A 24,812-nucleotide genomic window follows, 5' to 3' on the forward strand; every position below is an offset into this window, starting at 1 on the left:
TAAATCAAAGAATTTCAGCTACAGCTGTACCCATCTTCAAAACCCCTAATTTCTCATATAAGTGGATCATAATATGGTTCCAATTCATGATGATGGTCATGTGAACATCATCCCATGATCAATTGGATGAGATCCAACCAAAAACCCCATCAAAACCCTGATTTTCAGCCCTACTGTGTTGTTGCAAAATCTCTTGTGGGAGTTCTGGTCGATTGGTTCATCCACTAGAGAAGGCAGTCTCAGTCATATTACTTACTGCTATCTCAGGATGATGTCCTGGTCAACTACATCATCATCCTGGGTTGCTGTCAAACTTGTGTATGAGTCTTAGACCTTACCCAACCTAACCCTAAAGCAACCCTAGGACCCCACAAGTACTTAGACACCTTCTAACACTGTGTGTGGTTAAATATTCTTAGGATTTTACCTTTCGATCGTCGAATCGTATCGGCAACCGACTTGAAGCATAACCCGACTTCACAACTACAATTATAACAAAGTAAGTGGGGGTAGGCTTTGATTTCTTTTAAGAGTGTTTATTTCATTCTTAGATGTATTTGCTAGGAATTATTCGCATATTTAAATTCCTGTTTTATTTATGATATTTATTAATTTCATTATTTATGACTTATGGACGTGAATGATGTGATGTGGAATGATATGTAATATGAATCTTTGTGTTAGAATAGATGTCGTAGTCGACTTGGAAACGAGTGGTATGGTGTGTCATAGTATGGGATGCGGAAGCACTGTACACCTCGTACTATGCCATTTAGATTGCATATGGCTACTGATATCATTCCTTAATGCTACAACCCTTACCAGCAGGGGTTCAGGTGTTGGGTGATCATAGCCCCTAGTCCTAAGGAGTACATACCGGGATGGGGTTCAGGCTATGATTATTGGAGTCTGCCCATGGGGAGGTATATAATACCAACGACCGGTGTGGGTCCCATACAACAATTGAGGTACATCTCAGGGAAATAGGAACGAACTGAGATTGTTTCCTGAGTTGTTGGCGTAGCATTAACCTAGAGACTTAGGCATTGATTGTTAGGTATAATTAGGATTAAAACTAAATCCATGCATTTAGGATTTTTGCTTGTGTGTGTGGTCTATCCTTTACTTGCTGGGCTCAGTGGAGCTTACCCCTGTGGAATTTTCCTTTTTAGATGAATCTGCAAGTGGATGTCATGGTGGCGAGGAGGATAACTTCGAGGCAGAAGATTTACGGTAATGGTATATTTGCTGGTTTCAAACAAATAGGGTTGTGACCCCAATCATGCGGACGATTAAGGTGTTCTTGGAGAACAAGGACTGATGACGTGGTGTTATCTTTATGTTCTCTTTTGCTAAATACCATCTTTTTTTGGTGGAAGAATTTTCACTGTTTGTATTTTAGAATAGTTGTGTGTTGACCCAATAGTCGTGAACTTGAGAATATCGAGCTGTTGGAACTTTAATGTCAATAATATATATAGGACTTGTAAGTATTTATTTTTCTTATACTTTGATCAATGTAACACTTGTTATCTCGATATTGTGTGGTGCTTCTGACGTGTATTTACTGCATCTGGATCCTAGAGGTCTTCGAATACTTAGGGTATTCGGGTCAGCCATCGAATCCTCCCAAGAGGTGGGTTTGGGGTGTGACATCTCCTCCTATGCTAAATGCTAGGCTGCCCAATCTATCACAAAAACCCTAAACGACAGTAAAACGCCGAATCTCCAATTTCATGTTTTTAAACCTAGAGAGAGAGAGAGAGGAACGAAATGAGTTAGATGATTGCTTTTATTTTCCCTCGAAAAAGTGAAAAAATAAGATAAGAAGGGAGCAAAATAGAATATCTAATTGATTTGATAATTAAACACTTGGCAGACAGTAGTTGATGATATTTCTCATTTATCATCTCTGTTCACATCTTGTATTTTCCGTTTTGTTCCAAGGGAGATCAATACTGTGGTTGACTCCCTAGCCCAGATGGCTATGTCGCTTACATGCTCGACAGTTTGGCTTGTATCCTCTCCTTGGTTGCGTGATTTATGTTTGCCCTCCAACCTTGAGTTGTAGCATGATAGTATGATACTTCTTAATAAAGTTCCTCTATTTACCCCCCTAAAAATAAAAAATAAAAGTGGCAGACAATGATTAGGGATGGAATACTTTCTGCCCTAAAACTATAATTTGCTGCATTTAAGGATTAAGGGTGAAAGGGAATCTGCCCAACCAGGCTCCACTGGTAAAGAATCCTCACTCCTCAAAAAAATATTGTGCCTTTTGATTCTTAGCATATCTCAACTCTCAAGTATTTCAGTTTTCTTTCGTCTGTGAAGAGAGAATCTCTTTGCCAATAGTTGTTGTGATGGCATGATTGAATCTATGGTCCTAAATACCTTTTTTCAATTCAATTGAAGGGTGAGAGATAAGGTGGATGAAGAGATTCTTTCTTCACCATGGGTGGAGAGAACTTCGGTTTTCTCAATTTTCATTTTATAAGTGTGCCACATTAATTAATCCATACAAATGTAGTAAAGCCTTTGGTCCAATTTCCAAATAGCTTTCCTATATTAGAACCAAAACCAAAAACTATATTAGATCCGAGATAATTGTCCCATCCATTAAGTTATTGATCTGGTGTTCATGATTTGGATTTTGAAAAATTAAATTTATGGGTATGCTTAGTAATAGAGATTTCTTTTTTATATTTTGTTTCCGTTCATATTTTTATGTGGATACTTATAGATAAATATTTAGTTATTTTTAAGCTTAAGAATGAATATTTAATTAGCGAAGATTTATCACATCTGATAGCAAAGATTACGTGAGCCCGACAAGAGTCAATCAGGCCCCCTATCGGTTTAAACAATAGGAGGTAGAGAAGTCATTTAATTGGGGGATTGAGAGTTGGAGTTGTAGTTGTTTCAGGAGGATGAGGATGGGGACAATTGGTGATGGGGGTAGACGATCAGGGATGATAGGTTTACTTGGGCCGAGAGATAACTTAGGGGTTTTAAAACATCAGGGTAAAAGGAGAGTTAAAAGTTCATTTTTTTGAGGGAATCAAAAACAAAGTTTAAGGCAAGGGAGTATCAGTAAATATAGGCTAAGTATAAGAGAGTGGTAGGAATTGCCCCATATTGAATGCAACTTGTGGTCACCAAAATTATAAATTAAGAAGTTGTAATATTCTTTTGGGAGAAAGAACACTACCTAATCTCGTGCGGCACGCGGCCATTATGCCCAGACACATGGTCGCGTGAAATGACGGTTCTCTTTCCCTTTTTCTTTTAATTGCCTCTATCTTATTCCCAAAAGTAATTTAATACAAGGGTAAAAAAGGTTTTAATACTATATTTTATGTGAAATGATAGAGTTTGCCTTCATTGGAAAAAAATCTATGTTATACTAAAAAAAATATAAAAACAAAAAAATAATAATAAAGTTATGAATTTTTTTTACCAACAATGGTTTGAGGGATTTGTATCGGATCGGTCAATTCATATCGGTATGAATAAGGACCAATACCAATTTTGATCAATTCTGTATCAATGGATCAATATGGACAAATAGTAAAATGGTAAAAAAAAATTAAAAATTTAAATAAAATCAACGACAAATCCATTTGATACAAACCAATCCGGATTAATATCGGCCCAAGACCAATACCCCATCCGATACCGTTACTAAATCCCTGGTTACAAAAAGATTTTTCCCATATATATTTTGCCCTTAGTATTGTGGAATTTTTTTTTTAATTATTGTTGTTGGGAAAATCTTGTTAATTATTATTTTTGATATTATTATCTCGGCTGTAAATGAATTACAAACTAAAAAGTAGTTGTAAATTGACGTAAGCTCATGGTCATGGGGTCGCTGAAGCATCAAATCATATAGTTGACCATAATAGAAGTTTCCACTTAATAAAAATATCATATGGTTAAGATGTCTACTTTGGTTATAATTTCTGCCAAAAAGATCCTGTCGAGCATTCTGCCCGGGCTGCATGTGCAACGCTGGATACAGTGAGGCGTGAAAAGACCGTCTCACCTTTGCTTGGGCAAGGTGTTCGGGCAGGGGTGAGGCGGTCTTTTCTCGCCTCACAGTGACCGGCGCTGCATGTGCATCCCGGGCAGGATGTTGAACAGGAGTGTGTCGTTACCTACAGACTAATAGTTCAGAATCTAGGTGTGGTACCAAACAAAAAAAAAAATTCCAAGGGACTAATAGCCAGCCCAACCCTAACTGTATTCAGCTTTGCATCTATCATTTTATCCCTTTTTTTTTTGGCGTGGGCTGGGTGGGGGTGGGGTACCAAAGAAAATCAAATCTGAAGTTGGTTTTTGCAGGTGCCGTTGAAGACCTAGCCATCAGAGACCAAATCTTCAAACATGATTCATGTGAGAATGAGAGAATAGACATGGTTTTATTAAATGGATCGGAATATGAGGAATCAATGGATTCGATTTGGAATTTTAGATTCCAATGAACTATGATTTTATATGGAAACAAGAAATTTTAAGAATAGTAGAATAAAGAGAAAGTATTGATATGTAATTTTAGACACACTATAATGGATATTAACATGGTGAGAATTGAGGAAAGAGAGATACCGCAAAGTGACTATTTTAGATATTTGACGTATCCGGGTCTGGGTTGTCCTCTCTTCATGCCATGCCACATGGTGGATCGGGGTTGGCCCCGAGTATTTATGGTTTATCAGGGTCAATCATAAATAAGGAAAGTAATAGAAGATGACGTCTCGCAGAGAATTAAAGTGGCATGATTGAAGTGGAGAGGTACGTCCGGAGTGTTGTGTGATTGACGTATTCGCTTAAATCTTAAAGGAAAGTCCTATAAGACTGTTGTTCGACCGGCTATGATGTATGGGGCAGAAAATTGCACAGTTAAGAAATGTAATATTGAGAAGCTTTGTGTGACAAAGATGAGGATGTTAAGATGGACGTGTGAAAAAATAAGGAAGGATAAAGTAATAAATGACTGTATCAAAGCTGACTTGGGAGTTGCTCCGATCAATGACAAGCTCCGAGAGAGTTGTCTGAGGTGGTTTGGTCATGTTCAATAGAAGCCTAGGGACACCAATAAGGGGGAGTGAAATAATTCCGATTGAAGGAGTTAAAAGAGCATGGGGCAGGCCTAAATGACCATAGGAGAAGTTGTGAGAACGGATATGCATATAGTCTAGGTCTCGTGCCATGTATGACCTCGGATAGAGTCTATTGGAGGGCAAGGATCCATATAGCAGATCCTATTTAGCTGAGATTCTCCTGACTTGCTGGGTTGTGCCTCTTTCTTTTTTCACTTTTCTTTTATTTTCTGATGTTCATTTGTCATTTTTTATTTTTCACTTCTCATCTCATTTCCCATTCTTCTCTTTCACTTCTCAGTTTTTACCTACTTTGTTTGACTGGATCCATGTAGTTGACCCCATTAAATTGGGATAAGGCTTAGTTTATTGTAATGAACTATGATTCTTCTGCTTACTGAGTATGGCCGACTATGAAACGATTCAGATTGAAACCAAAACAGAATCGAGGGAGACTGATCCCGTACTCAATTTCTGTTTTTAAAACTTGAGAAGAGTATAGGACAGATCAAACAAAAACAAAAGAACAATAAGTAAGCACAGCTGACCTTCCACAGCATGCTGGTAAGTTAAATTTCAAAGGTTCAGTACCACAAGTCCTCAACCAAAAAATGAAATTCCTATGCAGACTAAGTACAGAAAAATCTTGAGCACAATAGACTTCAAGATGTCATCATTTACTGCAGTCCTTTCCTGTAAGGTTTCCTCATTTTAGACCTTGCATATCTGCAGAGCCTAGCAAAGAAATACCACCAGATTGCCAGGTTACTTAGACATGGAAATAGTTTGGAAATGTAACAGTTGGATGATGCTATAGGATAACAACTGGCAAGATCCACTTTTTTTTTTTCCTTTTGGTTTTATTTGCTTCAATTACTACCAAAAGAAATTAAGGCTGCATTTGGTATGCATTCTTAGAATCCATTTTAGGGTAAATTACATGTCACTCCATGGTTTTCAAACGAAACTCAGATCACCCCCTGGTTTTTGAAAAAACTAAAATCACCCCCTCTACAGTAACAGTGTTAGTTTGCTGTTAGTTATTGGTGTGACAGGACTATTTTACCCTTGTACTAAAACATTAGAATTAAATTTATAATACTACCCTTCCTTCATCTTCAACATTGGTCAAGGGTAGTTTAGGGATTTAAATTTATGTAACTGGCTGACATCATCACTTAACATCATAAAACTAACTGTAGGGACTAATTTGTTATATTGGGGTCTAAACCAGGGGGTGATTTGAGTATTTTCAAAAACCAGGAGGTGACCTGAGTTTCGTTTGAAAACCACGGGGTGACGTATAATTTACCCAAATTCTTTTTGATCTTCATTTCTCCCTCTTTCTTTTTTATTTTTTTTATTTTTTTCAACTTTGTAGTCAATAAAATAGCAGAAATTTAATGAAAATAAAATTTTTATAATTCTAAATAAAAAACCCCCAAAATTTCAAATCTATGAAAATATTTGTTTCTTCTTTCCAATTTCAAACTGATCCGGCAATTCCGATCCAAAACCTCCTACTTTTGACCAATCAAAGGCCCAGCTTCATTGAAAAGCTCAGCAAGTTCAGCATGGACTATGGAGTCTATGGGCTAACAACTCTCTCTCTCTCTCTGGTTTACAGGTTAAACCTGTCCACCGCAGGAATTCCATTATTTTGACAAGAAGTCACAATCCAGAGGCGCCCATTGGAAGAATGGTGAGAGTCCTTCCCCACTGATCTTGTTAGGTTGTCCGGAAGCACAGCGCATTTGATACGCCACTGACCTTTTAGTTAATAAAGGGTGGAAATTCCAAGGCAAGGATTGACTCCATTAACCATTACAGAATGTTGTAACAAAAGAAATTGATAAAATAAGAGACTAGTTGAATATAAACTGACCAAGCAAGAGCCCACATGGACCCATTTTCTTATTCATAAACGCTCCTTCTCAAGGTCTCATCGACCCACTCACCCACCCTACTATGCTTCCACTACTCCCTAGAAGTCTATGGTTTTACTTACTGCAACGACAAATTATTGGAGAAGAAAACCTTTCCACTCATCTTTGCAAGCCTATATATATACTTTACTCAGTTACCAAGTTTATCATTCTGAGTAAGGGAGAGGAGAAAATATGGAGGTTCCTGTGATAGATTTTAATGGGCTAGATGGTGAGAAGAGGAGTGAAACAATGGCGCTATTGCACCGGGCTTGTGAGAAGTTTGGGTTTTTCATGGTAAGGCTTGTGGTTTTCTTTGTTCGATTGCTTGGGCTTGCAGTTTAATTAATGTGAACTTAATTTTCATTTCAACAAATTTTTAAATATGTGCAGATAGCAAACCATGGAATAAACGAGCAACTGATGCAGAAGGTGAAGCAATTAGTCAATTTGCACTATGAGAAGTGTATGAAGAAAAGCTTCTATGACACTGAGATGGCTAAGGTCTTGGACAACCAAAGTACAGCATCAGAAATGGACTGGGAAAGCAGTTTTTTCATTTGGCATAGGCCCACATCAAACATGGATGAGTTTCCAAACCTCTCAAAGGAACTTTGGTGAGTATAAAAAATGTTTATCCATGAGGATTTATTTTCTATATTTTCTAGATAACAATGAACAGTTTCATATTTCAGTTCCATATTCTGTGTCTTGTCTGTAAGCAGAAAATGGAATGTACAGTTTGTTGAAATGTCAACTCAAAAGCTTAAGCTATTAGATCGAGAGGCTTGGTATACGAAGACATCTACGGTTCCACTGTTCCCAACACTTCCCCTCACATGTTGCCCCTCTTTTGAGTAGCAGCACAGTTGTCATGTGTGGTCTCTCTTTTGGGTGGCCATACACGGATATATCATTAATGATGGATCTGGTACTCTGATATATATCGAAATGTCCAACCCAAAAACTCAAACTATTAGGTGGAGAGACCCAACTGGTATATGAAGACATCTAAGTCCCCCTATTCCTAAAGTTCATAAATCTAAAATGCTGAGTGCTATCTATACTCACTTGCAGTATGAGAAAGATCTTATGAATATCATCACCTTAGTCACTCATCGAATTTTCAGTAATTTGTACATGGCAAACTTATTTTTCAACATAACTTCAATTGCATGACTGTAACATATATACTGACAGACGAGTGATGCAAATCTGCAGTGAAGCAATGGACGAATACATTATCCAGGTGATTAAGTTCGCAGAGAAACTTTCAGAACTCATGTGCGAGAATCTGGGTTTGGAAAGCAGCTACATTAAGAAGGCATTCTCAGGAGTTGCAGGTCCTTCAGTGGGGACAAAGGTGGCAAAGTATCCTGAATGTCCTAGACCTGAACTTGTAAAGGGACTCCGGGAGCACACAGATGCAGGAGGAATCATTCTCTTGCTCCAAGATGACCAAGTCCCGGGTCTTGAATTCTTGAAAGATGGAGAATGGGTAGAGATTCCACCTTCCAAGAACAATACCATGTTCGTAAACACAGGTGATCAGGTGGAAGTGTTGACCAATGGCAGATATAAGAGTGCCTTGCACTGTGTCAAGGCTGACAAGAATGGCAGTAGACTCTCCATTGCTTCTTTCTACAACCCTACTGGTGATGCGATAATTTCTCCAGCTCCCAAGCTCCTATATCCCAACCACTACCGTTTTCAAGACTACCTCGATCTTTATGCCACGACCAAGTTCTCAGATAAGGGCCCCAGACTGGAATCCATGAAGAAGATGGCCAATGGGGGACCATAGTCTTCTTGTCTGAAAGTAACAGTTACTTCCTACATATAAGTGTGTGTTGTTTTTTTTTTTTTTTTTTTTTTTTTGGGTAAGAAGAAATCTAATGAGGATTAAGACACAAGGCTTCACTTACATAGATTGTGAAGCCAAGGAATGGAATTTGACCAAACTGTCGTATCACTCAGACAGGGCCTCCCTAGCCAAAGTATGGGGCTGGGCTACACAGTTAGCCTCTCAGGGAATGTACTGAAAATACACAACTGGAAAACTTGGTGGCTAAATAAATAATGTCTTGGATTATAGGCTCCACTTTGAAGGGCATTGATGGAGGCTTCTCCTTCAGTCCTACATATATGTGTTACTTTGCTTATTTATGAGTTTTGTGACTGATGTAGTTTTTCATTTCATCAGAAAAGTAAATAATATTTCTCACTCCATGTCTCTTCCTTCCCCACCACACTCCATCCTATTTTATTGTTATGCTATGAGCTTGTTGAAGAAAACAAAGATACTCCTCTAGTTTCCTTTTTTTGGATAAGTTACACAACCAATCCTGTTGGCTTCAAGCAGTTTATAAGGTTGCAATCTATGAGGACATCCAAACGAAATGAAGTGTAACCTCAACTACGCAAAATTCTGATATGAAGTACTTCAAGGAAAAGCCAAAGAGAATCTTTTTTCCTCATGAATGGCCCTAGCCCAGCTCTCTATGTTCAGATTTTTCTTGCAAGGCAAAGAGAATAAATTTTATTACAAGGAAAAAATTAAAATATACAGGGGTTAGCCAACATAAGTTGATTTAGTCACATGGTCTTTGTATTTATTTTAACCACCTAGACCAAAATTTCCAACCCCAAGCAGTTTGAGGTATTTTTTAGGCTATGCTTGGTTAGATAATGAAAGTAGAATGAAAAATTTAGATGCTAAAGTAAAAAAAAACTAAAAGTGAATGAAATTGGGTGAGTGACAAAGTGAAAATGGCTTTATAAAAAAAAAGACAAAGTGAAAATGGTCAAAATTGAAATAAAATCAATAAAATTTACATTAAAATTTCCATGTTCTAGGGTGCAATGCAAAGTTTTGTGGGCCCTGAGTAGGTTTTTTCCCTCCTTGGCAAACATTTGACCTCAAATGACCTCTTTTCATATCTGCTGAAAATACCACCAAAAGTTTTCACCAACAACTTTCTATATGTTCCGAGGCCCACATGTTTTTCATAGTACTTTACATCAACTTTACTTCCAACCAAAGACTCTTGGAAGTATTTTTATGAAAATTCTATTTCATTTATACTTATAACCATACAATCCTTACCTGTGAATCGTCATTGCAGCCTTACTACACCATAGTTTCAATCTGTTTAGGAAGAAAGGAATCTAAATCTAGCCAAAATCCGAACTAATATATGTGAAATATTGTTTCTGAGCTGGTCACCATCATGGTTCCACTGCCCAGAAGCATGCAACATCAGTCTTTGCTTAATTCTATTGTAAAGATCATAAATGGTTTGGTGTTCTACATGGAATATAGATCCAGGTCTAAATGTTAAACCCTTTAAATCAAGGGATGTAATAGAGATTTTAGAAACCACTTAAGAGGTTTACGTAATTTTTCTCTGAAAACAATATCTGAGTCAATGACTCCACAAGTGATCCGAGCTATTTCAGAATGGATAAGTGTTTAGAAGACAGACACAACCAGTTTTGGAGTATCTGCAACTAATTCAGAAAGTCCACAAAACAATTAAATGGAAGTTTTGGAAATATATCAAAGTCACAGCCCTGCCAATTTTGATAATATAGATTTGGTCATAAAAGTGTTGGTACATTCAACTGCTTCAATCAACAAAACCTTATGAGACTTTAGTAAATGAGCACATTTGGTAACCAAACATAACAAGAAGTTCCCAAACTTCAAAGAATTTGAAAATCCATCAGCCAATTCCCCAACCACAGAAACAAGATGATTAACAGAATCCTGTGTTAAATGAACATTGTGATTCAGGATGTTCTGGAAAAATGTAAACAGCGGTTCAGTCCATACCAATTTGTTGGATATTAGACTACGATGGCAGGGGAGACAGACAAACTGTCTTGCGTCCTCTTCTCTGCAGAGCAGTTTCTGGCAGACGGCAGATACATGAGCTGGGTGCAAACACTCCCTGATGATCCTTGTGACCACATCACAGATAGGGGAGTTGATCCCTTCCTTGCAAAGGATCAACGGAAATAAGAGTGCATCAACAGCAGCCCTCTGGTGGAGCTTGCAGTACTCAATGGTTGCAGTTACCAGCACACGAGAAGCAGGTTCATTGATAACCAACAACTTGGGAAGAACAACAGAGCAAAGAACCTGGCCAGACCAAGCAAAGTCTTCATCCACCCCTTTTGAAAGGTGCGATAACAGTATGGAAGCAGTCTCTTCATCAGCTTCCCAAGGTTCAATTATACCCAAAACCGTTAAGGAAACTCTTCCTCCCCCTTGATCGAAATAGAGCTGACGAATTTCATTAGCGAGGTTTACTGTCTTTGATGTAGACTCAAAGTTTAAGAGCCGGGCTTTAAAAAAAGCTGCTCTCTTTTGAATTTCAGGGTCTAGAGGAGCATCTGCTGGACTTACAAGCTTGATTCCCGCCGACGATTGGATCGCATTCGAACCATCCTCTTCCATTCTTTCATCAACTTTAATAAACGAATCTTCATCCTGGTTTGGACTCCCATCAGCAGAACAGCGGGACAAAGTTGTTGAATTCAACTCAGCAGGAGATAGAGGGAGCCATGGAAGCAATGAACCAGTGGCATTAGTCATATCCTGAAGCCAATCGGGTAAAGCCCGGAACTCCTTTTCTTCTAGTGTGTCGCTAACAGAATACGAACTCGAGCAGGAGTTCAAGCTAGTAATTGAATCGAGCAGGTTGAGGGCAGCTCTCTTGACCCAAAAGTCTAGTTCTGAGTGTCCTTCCAAAATGTTGGTGGCAAGTGCAGTTAGGTCTCGGGCGCAGAATCTTCGGTTCTCGACGGCAAGAAAAGAAAGGATTCGGGACTGAATCGCATTGGGGAGAGTCTGAATCCACATAACTCTGTCGTGGACAAACACGATTAATATCGGTAGAATATAAATTTGAAGCTAATGGATAAAATCAATGATGAAAAAAAAAAAAAAAAGGAGAAATGGTTGAAGGGTTTTACCTCTTGGAGGGGAAGGAAGACGAAGGTGCGGAAGATGAAGGAGAAGGGTCGATGACGGTGGTATCGCAGGGCTTCGAGAGCAGCGAAAGGAAAGAGTTGGCAGTGATGGTGGAGGTGGGTGCTGAGGCGTCGAAAGACTGTTGCAACCACAGAGATGCCTCTCCTTCAGGAGAAGGTGAGTTAAGGAAGATGTCAAATAGAGGAACCCACTTCTCCATTGTCATCTTCTTCGAGTTCCTTTCTCACACTATGAGAGATGACAAATTGACAAGCCACAGACAAAAACGGTTAGGGGCTATGGAACCAGGCGCAGTGGCTACGCGACCAGATTGTTTTTTTTTTTTTAAATATAAAAAAATGGTGGGATCCACCGCATTTTTTATAAAAGAAAAAAATAAATTAAATAAAAGAAAATAGAAATATCTACATGGTCTCCATCATAAATTTTTTTTTTCTTTGACCTAATGCAAATTGGGCTATTTTAGCAGCGAAAGAATTCATAGAAGAGTCATTAGGAACCGAAAAAGAAATTCCATCAGACAAATCATTGATCCTAAAAAACGGAGATATTAGAAGCCACGACCATGCTGTGTGAGCAGGTACATGAAGAAAGCTTGGAATCACTTTCTTGGTACACCAAACTTCTTTCTTCTTGAAACCTAACTTAGAAGCATGTTCAAGACCTCTTGCTATAGTACACACCTTCAGTTCCAAAAAAATGATTAATGGTTAGAATTCCTACAGCTACCAAAATGAATTCCCCTTCTAACAAAATGCATAATGTCCAACCAGAAAAGTCTAAACCTGGGTTAAATATTCTTGTGTAGATCAAAACAGAAAAATTTAAACATAGGAATGAAATACTATTAGCAAAAGTAATTAATGCATCTAAATCAGATAAATTAGATACATCATACGCGGGAAATTGGGCGGGAGATGAATGTGTAAGTCTCTCAGTCATCGATTAATATTCTATAAAGTCCTCAAAGGATCGAGCCTAACTATACACTCGGCTTTTGTGGAGGACCTGGAAATTGTATTTTGCTTTCGTGACCTCCAAGAAATCAAATGAGAACAAAAAAAGATAGCATAACTTAATCTTTGATTTCCGATCATCTGGGCATCCAGCCCAATCATCATCAGAAAATGCAGTAAGACTGGTAGAGGTTGCAATAGGAGTTTGGGGAAGCATGAGACCATCATAACTTGTGTGTTTTATGTATCTAAGGATACACTTGACAGAAACCCAATGAATACCCGTGGGACAATGCATAAATTGACAAACTTTATTAATGACAAAACTTATATCTGGACGAATCATAGTTAAGTATTGTAGCGCCTCAACAACATGGCGATATTATGATCAACGCCATTTGGAAGAGGCACACTAGAAGTAATGGAAAGAGGGGATGCCGTTGAGATTGGTGTTGACACTGGCTTAGTACCATCCATAGCACTCTACTGAAGAAGATCAGTAATATATTTGCGTTGGCCAGAAATAAACGTACCAAACGAAGTCTGGGAGACCTTGATGCCTAGAAAATAGTATATGTCACCCATCTCCTTCAAGGCAAAGGTGGATGATAAGGCGAAAATCAGAGCCTCAATGGTAACCATAGGACTGCCAGTGACAACAAGATCATCCATGTAAATGAGAAAATATAACAGAACACCATGATTGTGATAGACGAGTAAATTCAACAAACATGATTGGTTGAGCTTGCAGACAAACAATTGTTGCAATGTCACAGTAGTCCAGGCTGAGACCTCGGAGTATTGGTAATACCAAATCCTCATCACTCACAGGTTGATCGATGACTAAAAGAGTATCAGCAATGGATTGAATTAAGAGGAGATATTCTGCAATAGAGTCGGAGCCTTTTTGAATCCAAGAAAGGCAATCTTTGAGATACATGAGTTGAGTTAGCTACAAAAGGGCAAAGATGCGAGCAAGAGTCATCCAAACTTCCTAGGACGTAGAGGCATTCACTATATGTGAAATTGCACTCTAAAAGGGTTGATATGATCCAACTCATTCTATAATGGACTTTTTCCCCATTCTGTTCTCATTCTTCCAATGAAGTCACGATCGGGGCCATGGTCTCAATGTGAACTGAAAGATCCAAAATTTGATCTATAATGAATCTCTGATCTCCAGCTCGTTTCGATCTCCCTCATCTTCTTTGTTGTCAGATTTGGAATCAAAGCTCATGGTACTATAATGGTCGCTCCATTGGCTACAATGAACTTCTTCTTCTTGTTCTCTCTCTCTCTCTCTCTCTCTCTCTCTCTCTCTGTGTGTGTGTGTTTATTCATCATCCTTTTCCTCATCGTTGTCAAGGTGGTGGTGATCGTCTTCTTCATGTTTTTGGTCGGCGGTAGAAGTCAGAACTGAAACATTTGCTTTTCTATGTGTCAACTTGTTTGTCCAATCATGGCGATACATTCTTTAGTTTTTATTTTAGTTGCAGACTTCTATTGTATCAAGTTTTCTTTGCTCGAGTTTGATTATCTTCAGAGCAAAATCATTGCTCACGAATCACGATACGTTATGTTCGATGAAATGCTGGAAAGGAATGTGAGAATTATAAAAATCAAGAATTTATTTTAGTGGAACATGTATCCTATCCAAACAATGTTGTCTCATTCACACATAAGAATACATTTTGCATTTTCTCAGAATGGGAATGCATACCAAACATAGCCCTAAAATCTTTTTCTAATGTAAATTTTATTAAAAGATCTTGTGGGCTAAGAATTAAGATGGTGTGGAAAGTGGAAACCTTGCGCTTGTGAGGTTAAAGACCTAAAGTTAACCACTAAACCCACCCCAGTGCTTCATTAGTAGTAATACTGTAATAGTAGTGAGCAAGTGGAAGTGTATTACTGGATTGTGATGCGGTTGGTGGACGGGGCCCAACAGCCCTTTTTTTGGTGAAAGAGAGAGAGGGTAATGATGAGAATAACACGTTAAGCATGACGGAATCGGATTGATTTATTATTACACGAACCGACGAACGCCGCCCATTCCTCTTTTCACACTACACCACTAGTTAGTTTTCTACTCTCCTCCGCTCTCTCAAGCAGTGAGGAGTCATTCAGACCCAATCTCTCTAGTCTCTCTAATCTCTCTAATCTCTACTCCTCTACGAAAGTATAGAGAACGCGTAGCGGAAAGCAAGAGGTCCCCCCAAAGTCTTCACTCCTCACCCATCGTCTTCACTTGTTCGTCACACCTCTCAGATCCCCAATTCTCACTCTCACTGTGTCTCTCTGCTTCTTATCTAAATTTCAAAGCTAAATAAACCAAAACCAGAGAGAGAGAGAGAGAGAGAGAATCATCAGCCATGGCAGTGAGTAACAGCATCACAGCCATAGTGAACTTCGTAGCCCTCCTCTGCTCAATCCCCATAATCGGGGCCGGAATCTGGCTGGCATCGAAGCCAGACAACGAGTGTGTCCACTTATTCCGGTGGCCGGTGGTTTTGCTCGGCATCCTGATGTTGATGGTATCACTGGCAGGCTTCGTCGGGGCTTACTGGAACAGGCAAGGACTGCTGGCTTTCTACCTATTCTGTATGGCTATCCTCATCGCACTCCTCCTCATCCTCCTCGTCTTCGCCTTCGTCGTCACCAGACCCGACGGCTCCTACTCTGTCCCAGGCCGTGGATACAAGGAGTATCGACTCTATGGCTTCTCTTCCTGGCTCCAAGAACACGTCACCAACTCTGGTAATTGGCCCAAGATCAGAACTTGCCTCTCCCAATCCGACGTCTGCTCCAAGCTCTCCCAGGACTACATCACCGCAGATCAATTCTTCATGGCTCACATCTCTCCTCTCCAGGCATTTCCCTTTCTCAATTCCCAATTTCCCATTCTTATTCTTCTTTTAAATTTCTTTCCTCATCATCTACATTTCTTCGATTGTTGATTCTACAGTCAGGATGTTGCAAGCCTCCTACGGTGTGCGGCTATGGTTACGTGAACCCAACGGTGTGGACAAACCCAACGAACCCAACTGCGGATTCTGACTGCTACTTGTGGAACAACGATCAGTCGCAGTTGTGCTACAGTTGCAACGCCTGCAAGGGAGGGCTTTTGGGGAACTTGAGGCAGGAATGGAGGAGAGCTAACATCATCTTCATCATCACCACCGTCGCTTTGATTTGGGTGTACCTCATCGGTTGCAGTGCCTTCAAGAACGCCCAGACTGAAGACCTCTTCAACCGTTACAAACAGGGTTGGGCTTAGGGTTTTCCTCTCTACCTACTTTAGGATTTTCTTTGTATGTTACCTTTTCCTTCTAAATTAATGATAAAAATTATGGAGGTTTCTTTCATAGCCATCACTTTGTGTACATATCATTTGCTTTTTAGTGCTCTGTAGTTTTGGGAATTTTTGGATTTCGAATTGATCCAAGTTGGTGTGTAAGGATCTTCCAGTGATGAATACATTCCTTTTCTCCCATTATTGTGAAAGGCAGAGCAGACTTGCAGCAGAGAGAGAGAGAGAGAGAGAAAAGTGAATCTTAATTTCAATAGAATATGATTCTTCATGCTTGTAGCCAATGTTGCTTCTTGGGTTGATTCCTTTATTTGTAATAAAAATTCTCTGCTTTTCACTCTTCTCCGTTTGTTGTGTGGCATGGCATTGGCATCCACCTTTCCTTACATACTAAGATAGGATAAAAGCTTGGGAGACTTCTTCTAGTACTCTACGATTAGAGGTTTTTGAAAATGCTTATTGAGTGGAACAGGGCACCGACATCACTGACCTTTGGAAAACCAAGAACCACTGAACCAGTGTTTTGTGGTGTTCAAGAAGGTTTCCAATTAAAAGTTTCTTTGTATCTGTTAGCACAAGAGAAGGGTTGTTCATACTTTCTACCTTGCAGTCATCTTTACTCAGGTTTAAGTAACCATGACTGAAATCCCAACACAGCAGTGTGGTAGTTCTTGTGGTGATTCTTCACCCCCTTGGTGTTATGGTTTCTATCTTTCATTTGGGGTGAGGGGTTGGGAGGTAGAGAATTACTTACACTGAAGATGCCACCAGCTACCATAGATCTAAGAGAATGGTGTTTTTGGCATCATTGACATTACAGAAGCCACCTCACAGGTAAGGGTGTCAAAACCAAGTCTAAATCCAATCAAACCGTTTAAATTGAAAGTAGTGACCGGAAAACTGTTTAATAAATGGTTCAGTTTAAATTTCAAATATGAGACTGTTTAATTAAACGGTTTAAACTTAATCGAAAAATAAACAAATCACACTAAAAAATAAGAGACATTCAAACCTTTTGAATACAACTATGATAAGAAAAAACAAATCACACTAAAAAATAAGAGACACTCAAACCTATTGAATACAAAATTAAGATATATAAATAATTATAATTTTACAATTATTATAAAGAAACATATCACAATAACCAATACAATGTTAATTTTACATATATTTGAATAAAAAAATTAAAACATATAAACAATTTTACCATTACAATTATTATAAGACAACATATAACAATAACCAATTAAATCCAATGTTAAATTTACATCTATTTCAATAAAAAAATTAAAAGAAAAAGAAACCGTTTGAATAAAGAATTTAAAAACCTTTTCAAACCGTTTAGAACCATTTAAAATCATTTAACACCGAAACCGGACTGTTTAACACCCTTACTCACTGGTCATTCACTAACCTAATCCGGGTGTAAAAACCTGGGATCCAGATCAGTCTCGATCAATCGGTTAGGACCAGTGAGGAATTAGAAAGAATCAGCCTACGTATTCCCTAACCCTAATTTTAAGAATTAGAAAGGGATCGGCCTCGGCCTATTCCAAGCAGAATCAACCGATCCGGCCAATTTTTGAAACCTCTTTGCCTTAATCCATACAAATCAACCATAACATAAACAAATGAATAATGGAGATGGACCACATTTATTATCTAGATTTATAATGGTATTATAATCATAGGAAGATTCTATGTTCCCTCAATTATTATGTACATGAATATTAAAAGCACCTTCTCCTCCCCCTCCTTTTTTTAAAAAAACACTAGCTGACAGAGGATAGCTAATCATCTTTTAACCCATTAAACATTTCAACAACAAATTAAGTGGAACATGGTACAGATTGTTTCCCACTTGGGTACAGATTGTTTCCAAGATGTTCTTACCATTAATCGAAACTGTGTTGTACCCACTAGGTCACAAATAATTCATTTCATTAATATCACAAGGTTTTGAATGCAGTTAAAATGCCCCTTTCTACATTATCGCAGAACTTCCTCCAAATTATGTAAAGTGAAGGCACTAAAGCATATATGCCTAGGCAGTAGCAACTTTTCTAGAATACAAAGTATACATTGGATCTGAACGATCAGGATTCAGAGATATATCCACTGCCTGAAAGAGAGAATGTAAATACATCAATCAAATATATTCACTTTTCTATACTGTGAAATCTATAGTTTATTCACAGAAGGAAGCTTTACTATGCAAGCATGCTGACATTCCAATTATCTGATTCTACTCAACTGGTTCAACTGGAAAATAAAACCTCCTCATTGAGTGATCACTATGTAAAATACCAATCATCAAGGACTTAACAGAATGAAGTGGAACAACTTCCAGATACATATTCAAGCTCCTACAACAATTCGAACTCAACTAAGCCTTATCTCATCAATTTAAATTGCCATATGGCTTCAATTGGTTGCAAGGGGAATTAAAGGGAAGGGAAATGAAATTTTTATACTTAAAAAAGAAACTTTTGTAATCATTATCCCATTTGACTATATCACTAACTCCAAATCATTTCATATTTGGTTATTAAATTCCACTTTATTTTGCATCCAATTTCCTTTGGTTTAAAATGTAAAATGTAAAATTATATATAAAATGTATCATTACTAAATATGGTAAGAAATTTTGGTAGTTTATGTATACAATCACATAGGGTAATGATTACAAAAATTTCTTTTTTGGGTTTGAAAATTTTCGCTTCCCTTCCCTTTAATTTCCCTTGCAACAAAACTTAGTCTATAAGTTAAAGAAAATCTAAAGATGGAAGGAATTAAAAAGTACTTAAGTGTGCATTGATGCAAGGCCACATTCTAGTAACAGTCACCATACATATTATAAAATACTGGCCAATAGCAAACTGACAAAAGAAGATGCCCTGGCAACAAAGAAAACTAACATTTTGGTGGTGATTCAGTTAAAATAGGTTGAGCAATCCTAAGAAGTTTAAAAAATCCTGGAACCATTTGTTTAATAAAACCTGCGATCATTAATTATAAAGTTGAAACAAGATCAGAAAATGTCGAGCTCAACTGTGTTGGATTTTGTACCGAATCTAAATTGCAATGGCATTAATCCATGCTGAAATGTCTGAAACAACTACATGCCTGGTCTAGAGAAAAAAAGGACTGCTTCAGGAGATAGGTCCATAACAGATGCTGGAAATCAGATTGACAAAATGGTGCAAGAGAAAAGATGCATTGATCTACAGCTGATTGAGGTCTTCAAATAATTCGAACTGCCACTAATGGACGGCATAATTCAAAATGCTATGACATTACTAGTGGGTAAATGATGTAGACGAGATTTCAGACGAGTATTTGAGCCGGTTGAATCAGCAAAAGTCCACCCGGAGTGGTCAGAGATATTACAGCAAAATGGGGCAAATCATACATCAAATCGAAGGTCTCGAGGTGCTTTCGAAGGCAACAAAGCCCGCCGAAGTTTTGAAATTTGGCGCAATATTTGAATTTTGAATTTTAGCACACTTTTTGAATTCCGAATTGTATTTGACCTATTATATAAGGTCTCTTTAGGGTTTGTAATCTTGAGTTTGAAATCTATTGGAAATTGACATTTTTTTCCTTATCTTCTACCTTGTGGATTTGAGGGTCGTTTGTGCTAGAACGGTATCTAGCCCACCTATCTTTTACTGTGTCAGTAAATGGTTCTTCAAACTACTTGATCGATGCCATCTCTAAAATAATATCGAGTTAAGGAGATTTTGAGCTTTTTAGACTGTATTACATTATCACCAAAGATGAGGATTGCTAACAGTTACAACACTACAACTTTACAAATATGAGGTTATTGAAAGAAAATTTTTAGACATTACATACCTGAGGAGGTTCAAAGCCTCCAGCATAATGGAAATAGGATCCAACAATCAGAACATGATCAACAGTTGATTTCCATATAGAGATTGCTTTCGTCCAAAACCAACCGTTTGAAAAGCTGATAGGCATAAAAATATTGTAGTAGTAAGACAGCATCAATTTGAACTAAGAGAGAGATATATGAACTTCTCGTTACAAAAGTGAAGCTGGATGACTGTGAAACACCAAAATGAAAATAAACAGTGTGTATCTGATGCAGCTCCAAGAAGGAAGGAAGAAGAAGAAGAAACCCTGAACTTAAGGTTTGAATAGGGAGCCATAGATTAGGATTAGTATTTTCCATACTTAGTTTATTTTCTTGTTTTTTGATTGAACCGGTTTAGAATTGGTTGCATCCAATTAATTCAATGGGTCTAATTTAAGTGAAGTGTTCCTATTGGTTAATATGTCCTTATATCCTATTGGCTAATAGGGAATCTTCTTTTAAATTAGTTGTTTTAAGTTAAAGTCTTTTAATTTAAGTTAATAGGGGTAGTTAGGACAATTTACTGTTTTAATTTAATTAAGTTAGATTAGATCTCTCCCTTCCACGATTTTAGAAGGAAGAGACATTAAGTTGTAGTAGGAATTGGCCTTTGGCCTTTAATTATAAATAAAGCAACCGTGGGAGGCTCCCCCACAGAATTTTGAATTAAAAAAAAGACAGATATCGTGGCTGCTTGCTGCTGTTCCTTGCTCCCTTGTGAGTGTATGCATCCTTGTGGATTTCAAGGTGGAAGGGTGGGTGGATTCCTGCGACTCTTTACGCCGTGACGGCTGGGAGGATCTCTCTTCGAAGGTGGTTTCATCCTTCAAACATTCAAGCTACTGCCGGTGGATTCCAGTGTGAGTTTGAATCTTAATTTTCTGTTTTATCTTTCCTTCCCTTCCCCATTCGATCCCCTTTTCTTTTTCTGTTTTATTTTCATAAACCCTAGGAGGATCAGTTCTGTCCAGATCTGTTTCTCCATTAGAATCCTCTCAAACTTAAGCCATAGCCTCCCCTCACTATTGCCTATACTCGACCCTAGCTGCTGCCCATGATCAACAGTCAAAACCCTAATCCCTCTTCTCCATTAAAACCCAAAAAAACCCTAATTTCTGTCTAGACTGATTCAGCCATCAGATTTCCTTTAAATCACAGCCGAACCTCCATTCCCTTGTCCCTCACACTCGACCTCAAGCCCTGGTCCTAAATCCCACTTTAAACCCTAATTTTAGTAGTTTTCCTAATTTCTAAAACCCGAAACCCTAACCCTAATTCTGCAGGAATTTTAAACTGATCCAAATCTCAATATTTTTATACCAAAATAACCCCCTAGACCTGCTGATCATTACCTTATATTACTTGCATCTATAACCCTAGCCTAAACTCTATATTTGACCTAAACAGCCCCAAATCTGCCCCAAACAGCAGACTTGATTGGAACCTAATTCTACCTGGCTCCTAGTAGGATTATCTCCTATTCTAGGACTACATTAGTATCATTTGCCCCAAATTTTCTCCAGAAAAATCATGTAATGGTAAGACAGCATAAATTCAAACAAAGAGGGGGAGGGGGACTTCTAGCCCTGAAAACAAGGTTGCATATCTTTTATAATAGTTTATGAAGGCAGATATGTTTTATTCAATTACATATTAGTACATATAGATGAAGCAGTTCAGCAAAATCCTGTCATTCCAATGGAAATTTCAAGGACTAATTTCTAAACAAAATCTGAGTCCAACAAGCAATAGAATTTCCAGATCAAATCAAAGAATTCTTATTAGTAGATCAAGCGCGGAGCCCTCACCATATTGCTTAAGAACCCGACACATCTCCTTGAAAACATCAATTGGCTTGGTCAAATAATCAACACTAACCATCCACAATCTAATTGAGAAAGTGATGTCTAAATATCATGCTTTTGAACAAGTCTTAACTAGAGATATAGAACGACATATGCTAAATATCATCCCTCTCCCTCTCAGCTCTCCCATCCCACCCCTCTCCCTCTCATTTTTTAAATCCAACAACCCTTCTTCACCTCTAGTGATTCTACCTGCAAGTGACTACCAATCTCTATCTCCCCAGGAGTCCACACTTCCATGCAATCCCAAGCTCTCAACTCTCCAGAAGCACTGATCAACTCTTGGAAGATCCATTACAGCACCATAGGATATCGGAAACATTCAATATACCTTTATTCCAAAATATGCAAAATTGATTGATACAGACCCACGCATCTGATGAGCATACGGTCAGTTCACATCGGACCCAGAACTTGGGTGAATGCCTCCATGGATTCTTTCCTCTCAGGATATCGGAAACATTCAATATGCCTTTATTCCAACATATGCAAAATAGATTGATACAGACCCATGTATCTGATGAGCATACGGTCAGCAAATCGGACTCAGAACTTGGGTCTGTGTGTGTCTGTGTGTGTACTGCACTGTGTGTTTGGTCTGGGTTGGGAGATTTGAATGCTTGTTTGGTAGAGGAAGTGATGCAGGCAGGGAGCATCTCAGTTACTCCCACAAGAAAATGAAGAACCAGTTCGACAGGGATCAAGTCCAGCAAGCTCACCTTTGCATGAGCAGTTTCCTTTTTAAGTTTGGTTTCCTAATAGAGTTATGTTTGCTATTAGCAAGTAGAAGTTATATTCCTAATCAGATTAGGATTATTTAATTACTTTTTCAATATAAGCACAGCTTGTAAGGGCCTTGCCCACGATTTGATGAATAAAAGTTTTATTGTCTTCTTCAAAGGAGCTGCTGTAAGATCCAATGTAGGGTGGGAGATCCTTGGGAACAGTGAGATTCTGATCCAGGTTATTGGTGGGAAGCTATTAGCTCTTTATCCTCTTTATATACTCTATTTGTCCCTTCAAGCAAGTACTGTTTCTAATTGCAATTGTTCAAGTTTGTTGGAGGGTTACCTGATATTGAGATCCATATGTGTTAAGCTATTGTTATCACTGATTAAATACTGTTTCTAGAAGCTCTTAAAATCCAGCCATCAGCAGCCCTGTTCTGGGCTTGATTTTGCTGTTATCGATATTGGTGATCAAGATAGACCTGTCCAGCAGATTGTCTATGTCATTTGTTTTTTTCAAGGTCTCCTTAAAAGGGAGCTTCAAACAGGGTTTGGTGTAGATCAGGCCTTCTGATCTGCTGATATAAAATTTCTCCTGTTCACTTTGGTTTTTGAACCAGACCTGAAGATTAATTATTTCAAGAAATCAATGAAATTTTGAAATTGAAATCATATCAAAAAGAGCCTAAGAGCATGAAGGGGATGTTGCTCACAAAAGTTGAGTGGGCGAAGTGGATAGGAGTTTCTGGTGTGTCGTGCGATCAGAGGGTTTATTCTTTTTAACTCAAGGGTAAATTCTATAAGATGATTTTAAGACTCAGAATTATTCAAAATGTGATGTAAAGAAACAACATATACATAGAATGAGCTTAACTAGATGGGACATTGGGAAGAATATGATGGAAGACAAGAACAGAATTAGGAATAAATGTATTCAAGACAGCATCAGAGTTGCAGCACTATTTGACGAAGGGATGGAAAATCATTTTTTGTGAAACGAAGAACAATTAATAGATCAATGGGGACCAATATGGTGTAAGTTAGTACTACTAAAAGGCATCTCATTGATGATGTTTCAGAAATTTTCTCAATTTTTTTTTTAAACCACGATAATAGATTAGGCTTTCACATATGTTAACAACTATGATTAGTACAAAAAAATCCAACCAGATGGAAGACAAATTTGAGCATATCTAACAATTGAATCCACATACTGGGTTCTGCTTGAGCTCTTCTTCATTCATACCCAAGGCTACTATCTTCTCTTGTTTGTATACTGCTGGAAAATGATTCACCTTGATGCAAAATAGAATATTATCAAATTTTACTTATTATTAGTGTTTGACATATTGAGGGGAAGAAACGATAGGGTATGGAGATCATGAATATCTTACCCAACTGCTACATAAATCCAGAAGACTTACTCCTGGAGTGTTACTGGGAGGGACGAATAGTACTTAGTCAGTGCAGTAATGGCCGGATCATCAATGTGTGTCACAAAGCGTGGAGTCTCACAGAACAAAGAATCTGGCGACCTACCAAAGTCAACTGTGGAGTTTTAGAAATGCAAAATTTATAACTATAGTATTTGTTAGTAAAACATAACTACTCAAATGATCAACTCATAGAATGATGAAAACCTTTACATATACATTTCTAGCTAGCTTGATGTTGAATATTACGTTCAATTTGATCCTTAATCCATTAATAAAGAACTTGGTTATATATCTGTTTAATATTTATTATTATTAGTATTTTCACAGTTTTTTATTACTTTTCTATATCACCCCTCACTTAGTGTAATGTAGTAACTGTAGGCCATTACTTAATGAAGTAATTGGTTTAGAACCACACAAGGTGGGATTTCATAACAAGAATAGAGAAATAAAGCAGCTCCAAATGTAGAATATCATTTTTTTTTTAAACTTTTAAAATAGCATATACGAGGACGGTAACACAGATATGTTAAGGGAATGAGTTAATATGATAATCCAGCATAAGTTATCAGCATAGAACAGGTAGTCATCAAATCGCTGGAAAT

At 38.0% G+C, this 24,812-nt stretch overlaps 3 protein-coding genes and 1 long non-coding RNA gene across 4 annotated transcripts; 2 read left to right on the forward strand and 2 right to left on the reverse strand.

The window, feature by feature from the left end:
- Positions 1-7,150: 7,150 nt before the first annotated feature.
- Positions 7,151-8,861, forward strand: LOC122669381 (1-aminocyclopropane-1-carboxylate oxidase 1). Its single transcript, XM_043866134.1, has 3 exons — positions 7,151-7,327; positions 7,424-7,647; positions 8,252-8,861. Exons 1-3 carry the CDS (start codon positions 7,226-7,228, stop codon positions 8,832-8,834), a joined length of 909 nt encoding a protein of 302 aa, XP_043722069.1. The 5' UTR covers positions 7,151-7,225; the 3' UTR covers positions 8,835-8,861.
- A 1,731-nt stretch (positions 8,862-10,592) lies between these two features.
- LOC122666882 lies at positions 10,593-12,263 on the reverse strand. The gene is made up of 2 exons (XM_043862976.1): positions 12,011-12,263; positions 10,593-11,901 (listed from the first exon to the last, which is right to left on the reverse strand). The coding sequence occupies exons 1-2, from the start codon at positions 12,232-12,234 to the stop codon at positions 10,596-10,598; spliced, it is 1,530 nt and encodes a 509-aa protein (XP_043718911.1). The 5' UTR covers positions 12,235-12,263; the 3' UTR covers positions 10,593-10,595.
- Positions 12,264-15,262: 2,999 nt separating this feature from the next.
- LOC122667978 (tetraspanin-2) lies at positions 15,263-16,309 on the forward strand. The gene is made up of 3 exons (XM_043864483.1): positions 15,263-15,304; positions 15,353-15,855; positions 15,951-16,309. The coding sequence occupies exons 2-3, from the start codon at positions 15,358-15,360 to the stop codon at positions 16,260-16,262; spliced, it is 810 nt and encodes a 269-aa protein (XP_043720418.1). The 5' UTR covers positions 15,263-15,304; positions 15,353-15,357; the 3' UTR covers positions 16,263-16,309.
- Positions 16,310-18,341: 2,032 nt separating this feature from the next.
- Positions 18,342-20,226, reverse strand: LOC122667979. The gene is made up of 2 exons (XR_006333886.1): positions 20,157-20,226; positions 18,342-18,420 (listed from the first exon to the last, which is right to left on the reverse strand). It is a non-coding gene; the product is annotated as an uncharacterized LOC122667979 (long non-coding RNA).
- Positions 20,227-24,812: the final 4,586 nt, after the last annotated feature.

Source organism: Telopea speciosissima, chromosome 7 (assembly GCF_018873765.1).
Source record: "Telopea speciosissima isolate NSW1024214 ecotype Mountain lineage chromosome 7, Tspe_v1, whole genome shotgun sequence".
NCBI classification, from domain to species: Eukaryota; Viridiplantae; Streptophyta; class Magnoliopsida; order Proteales; family Proteaceae; genus Telopea; species Telopea speciosissima.

Excerpts from the sequence above, each read along its gene's own strand:
- LOC122666882 (XM_043862976.1), bottom strand. The coding sequence starts at position 12,234 with ATGACAATGGAGAAGTGGGTTCCTCTATTTGACATCTTCCTTAACTCA. Across the intron at positions 11,902-12,010 it reads TCTTCCTTCCCCTCCAAGAG|AGTTATGTGGATTCAGACTC; the intron begins GTAAAACCCTTC and ends TGTCCACGACAG.
- LOC122667978 (XM_043864483.1), top strand. The coding sequence starts at position 15,358 with ATGGCAGTGAGTAACAGCATCACAGCCATAGTGAACTTCGTAGCCCTC. Across the intron at positions 15,856-15,950 it reads CTCACATCTCTCCTCTCCAG|TCAGGATGTTGCAAGCCTCC; the intron begins GCATTTCCCTTT and ends TTGATTCTACAG.
- LOC122669381 (XM_043866134.1), top strand. The coding sequence starts at position 7,226 with ATGGAGGTTCCTGTGATAGATTTTAATGGGCTAGATGGTGAGAAGAGG. Across the intron at positions 7,328-7,423 it reads AGAAGTTTGGGTTTTTCATG|ATAGCAAACCATGGAATAAA; the intron begins GTAAGGCTTGTG and ends AAATATGTGCAG. Across the intron at positions 7,648-8,251 it reads AACCTCTCAAAGGAACTTTG|TGAAGCAATGGACGAATACA; the intron begins GTGAGTATAAAA and ends GCAAATCTGCAG.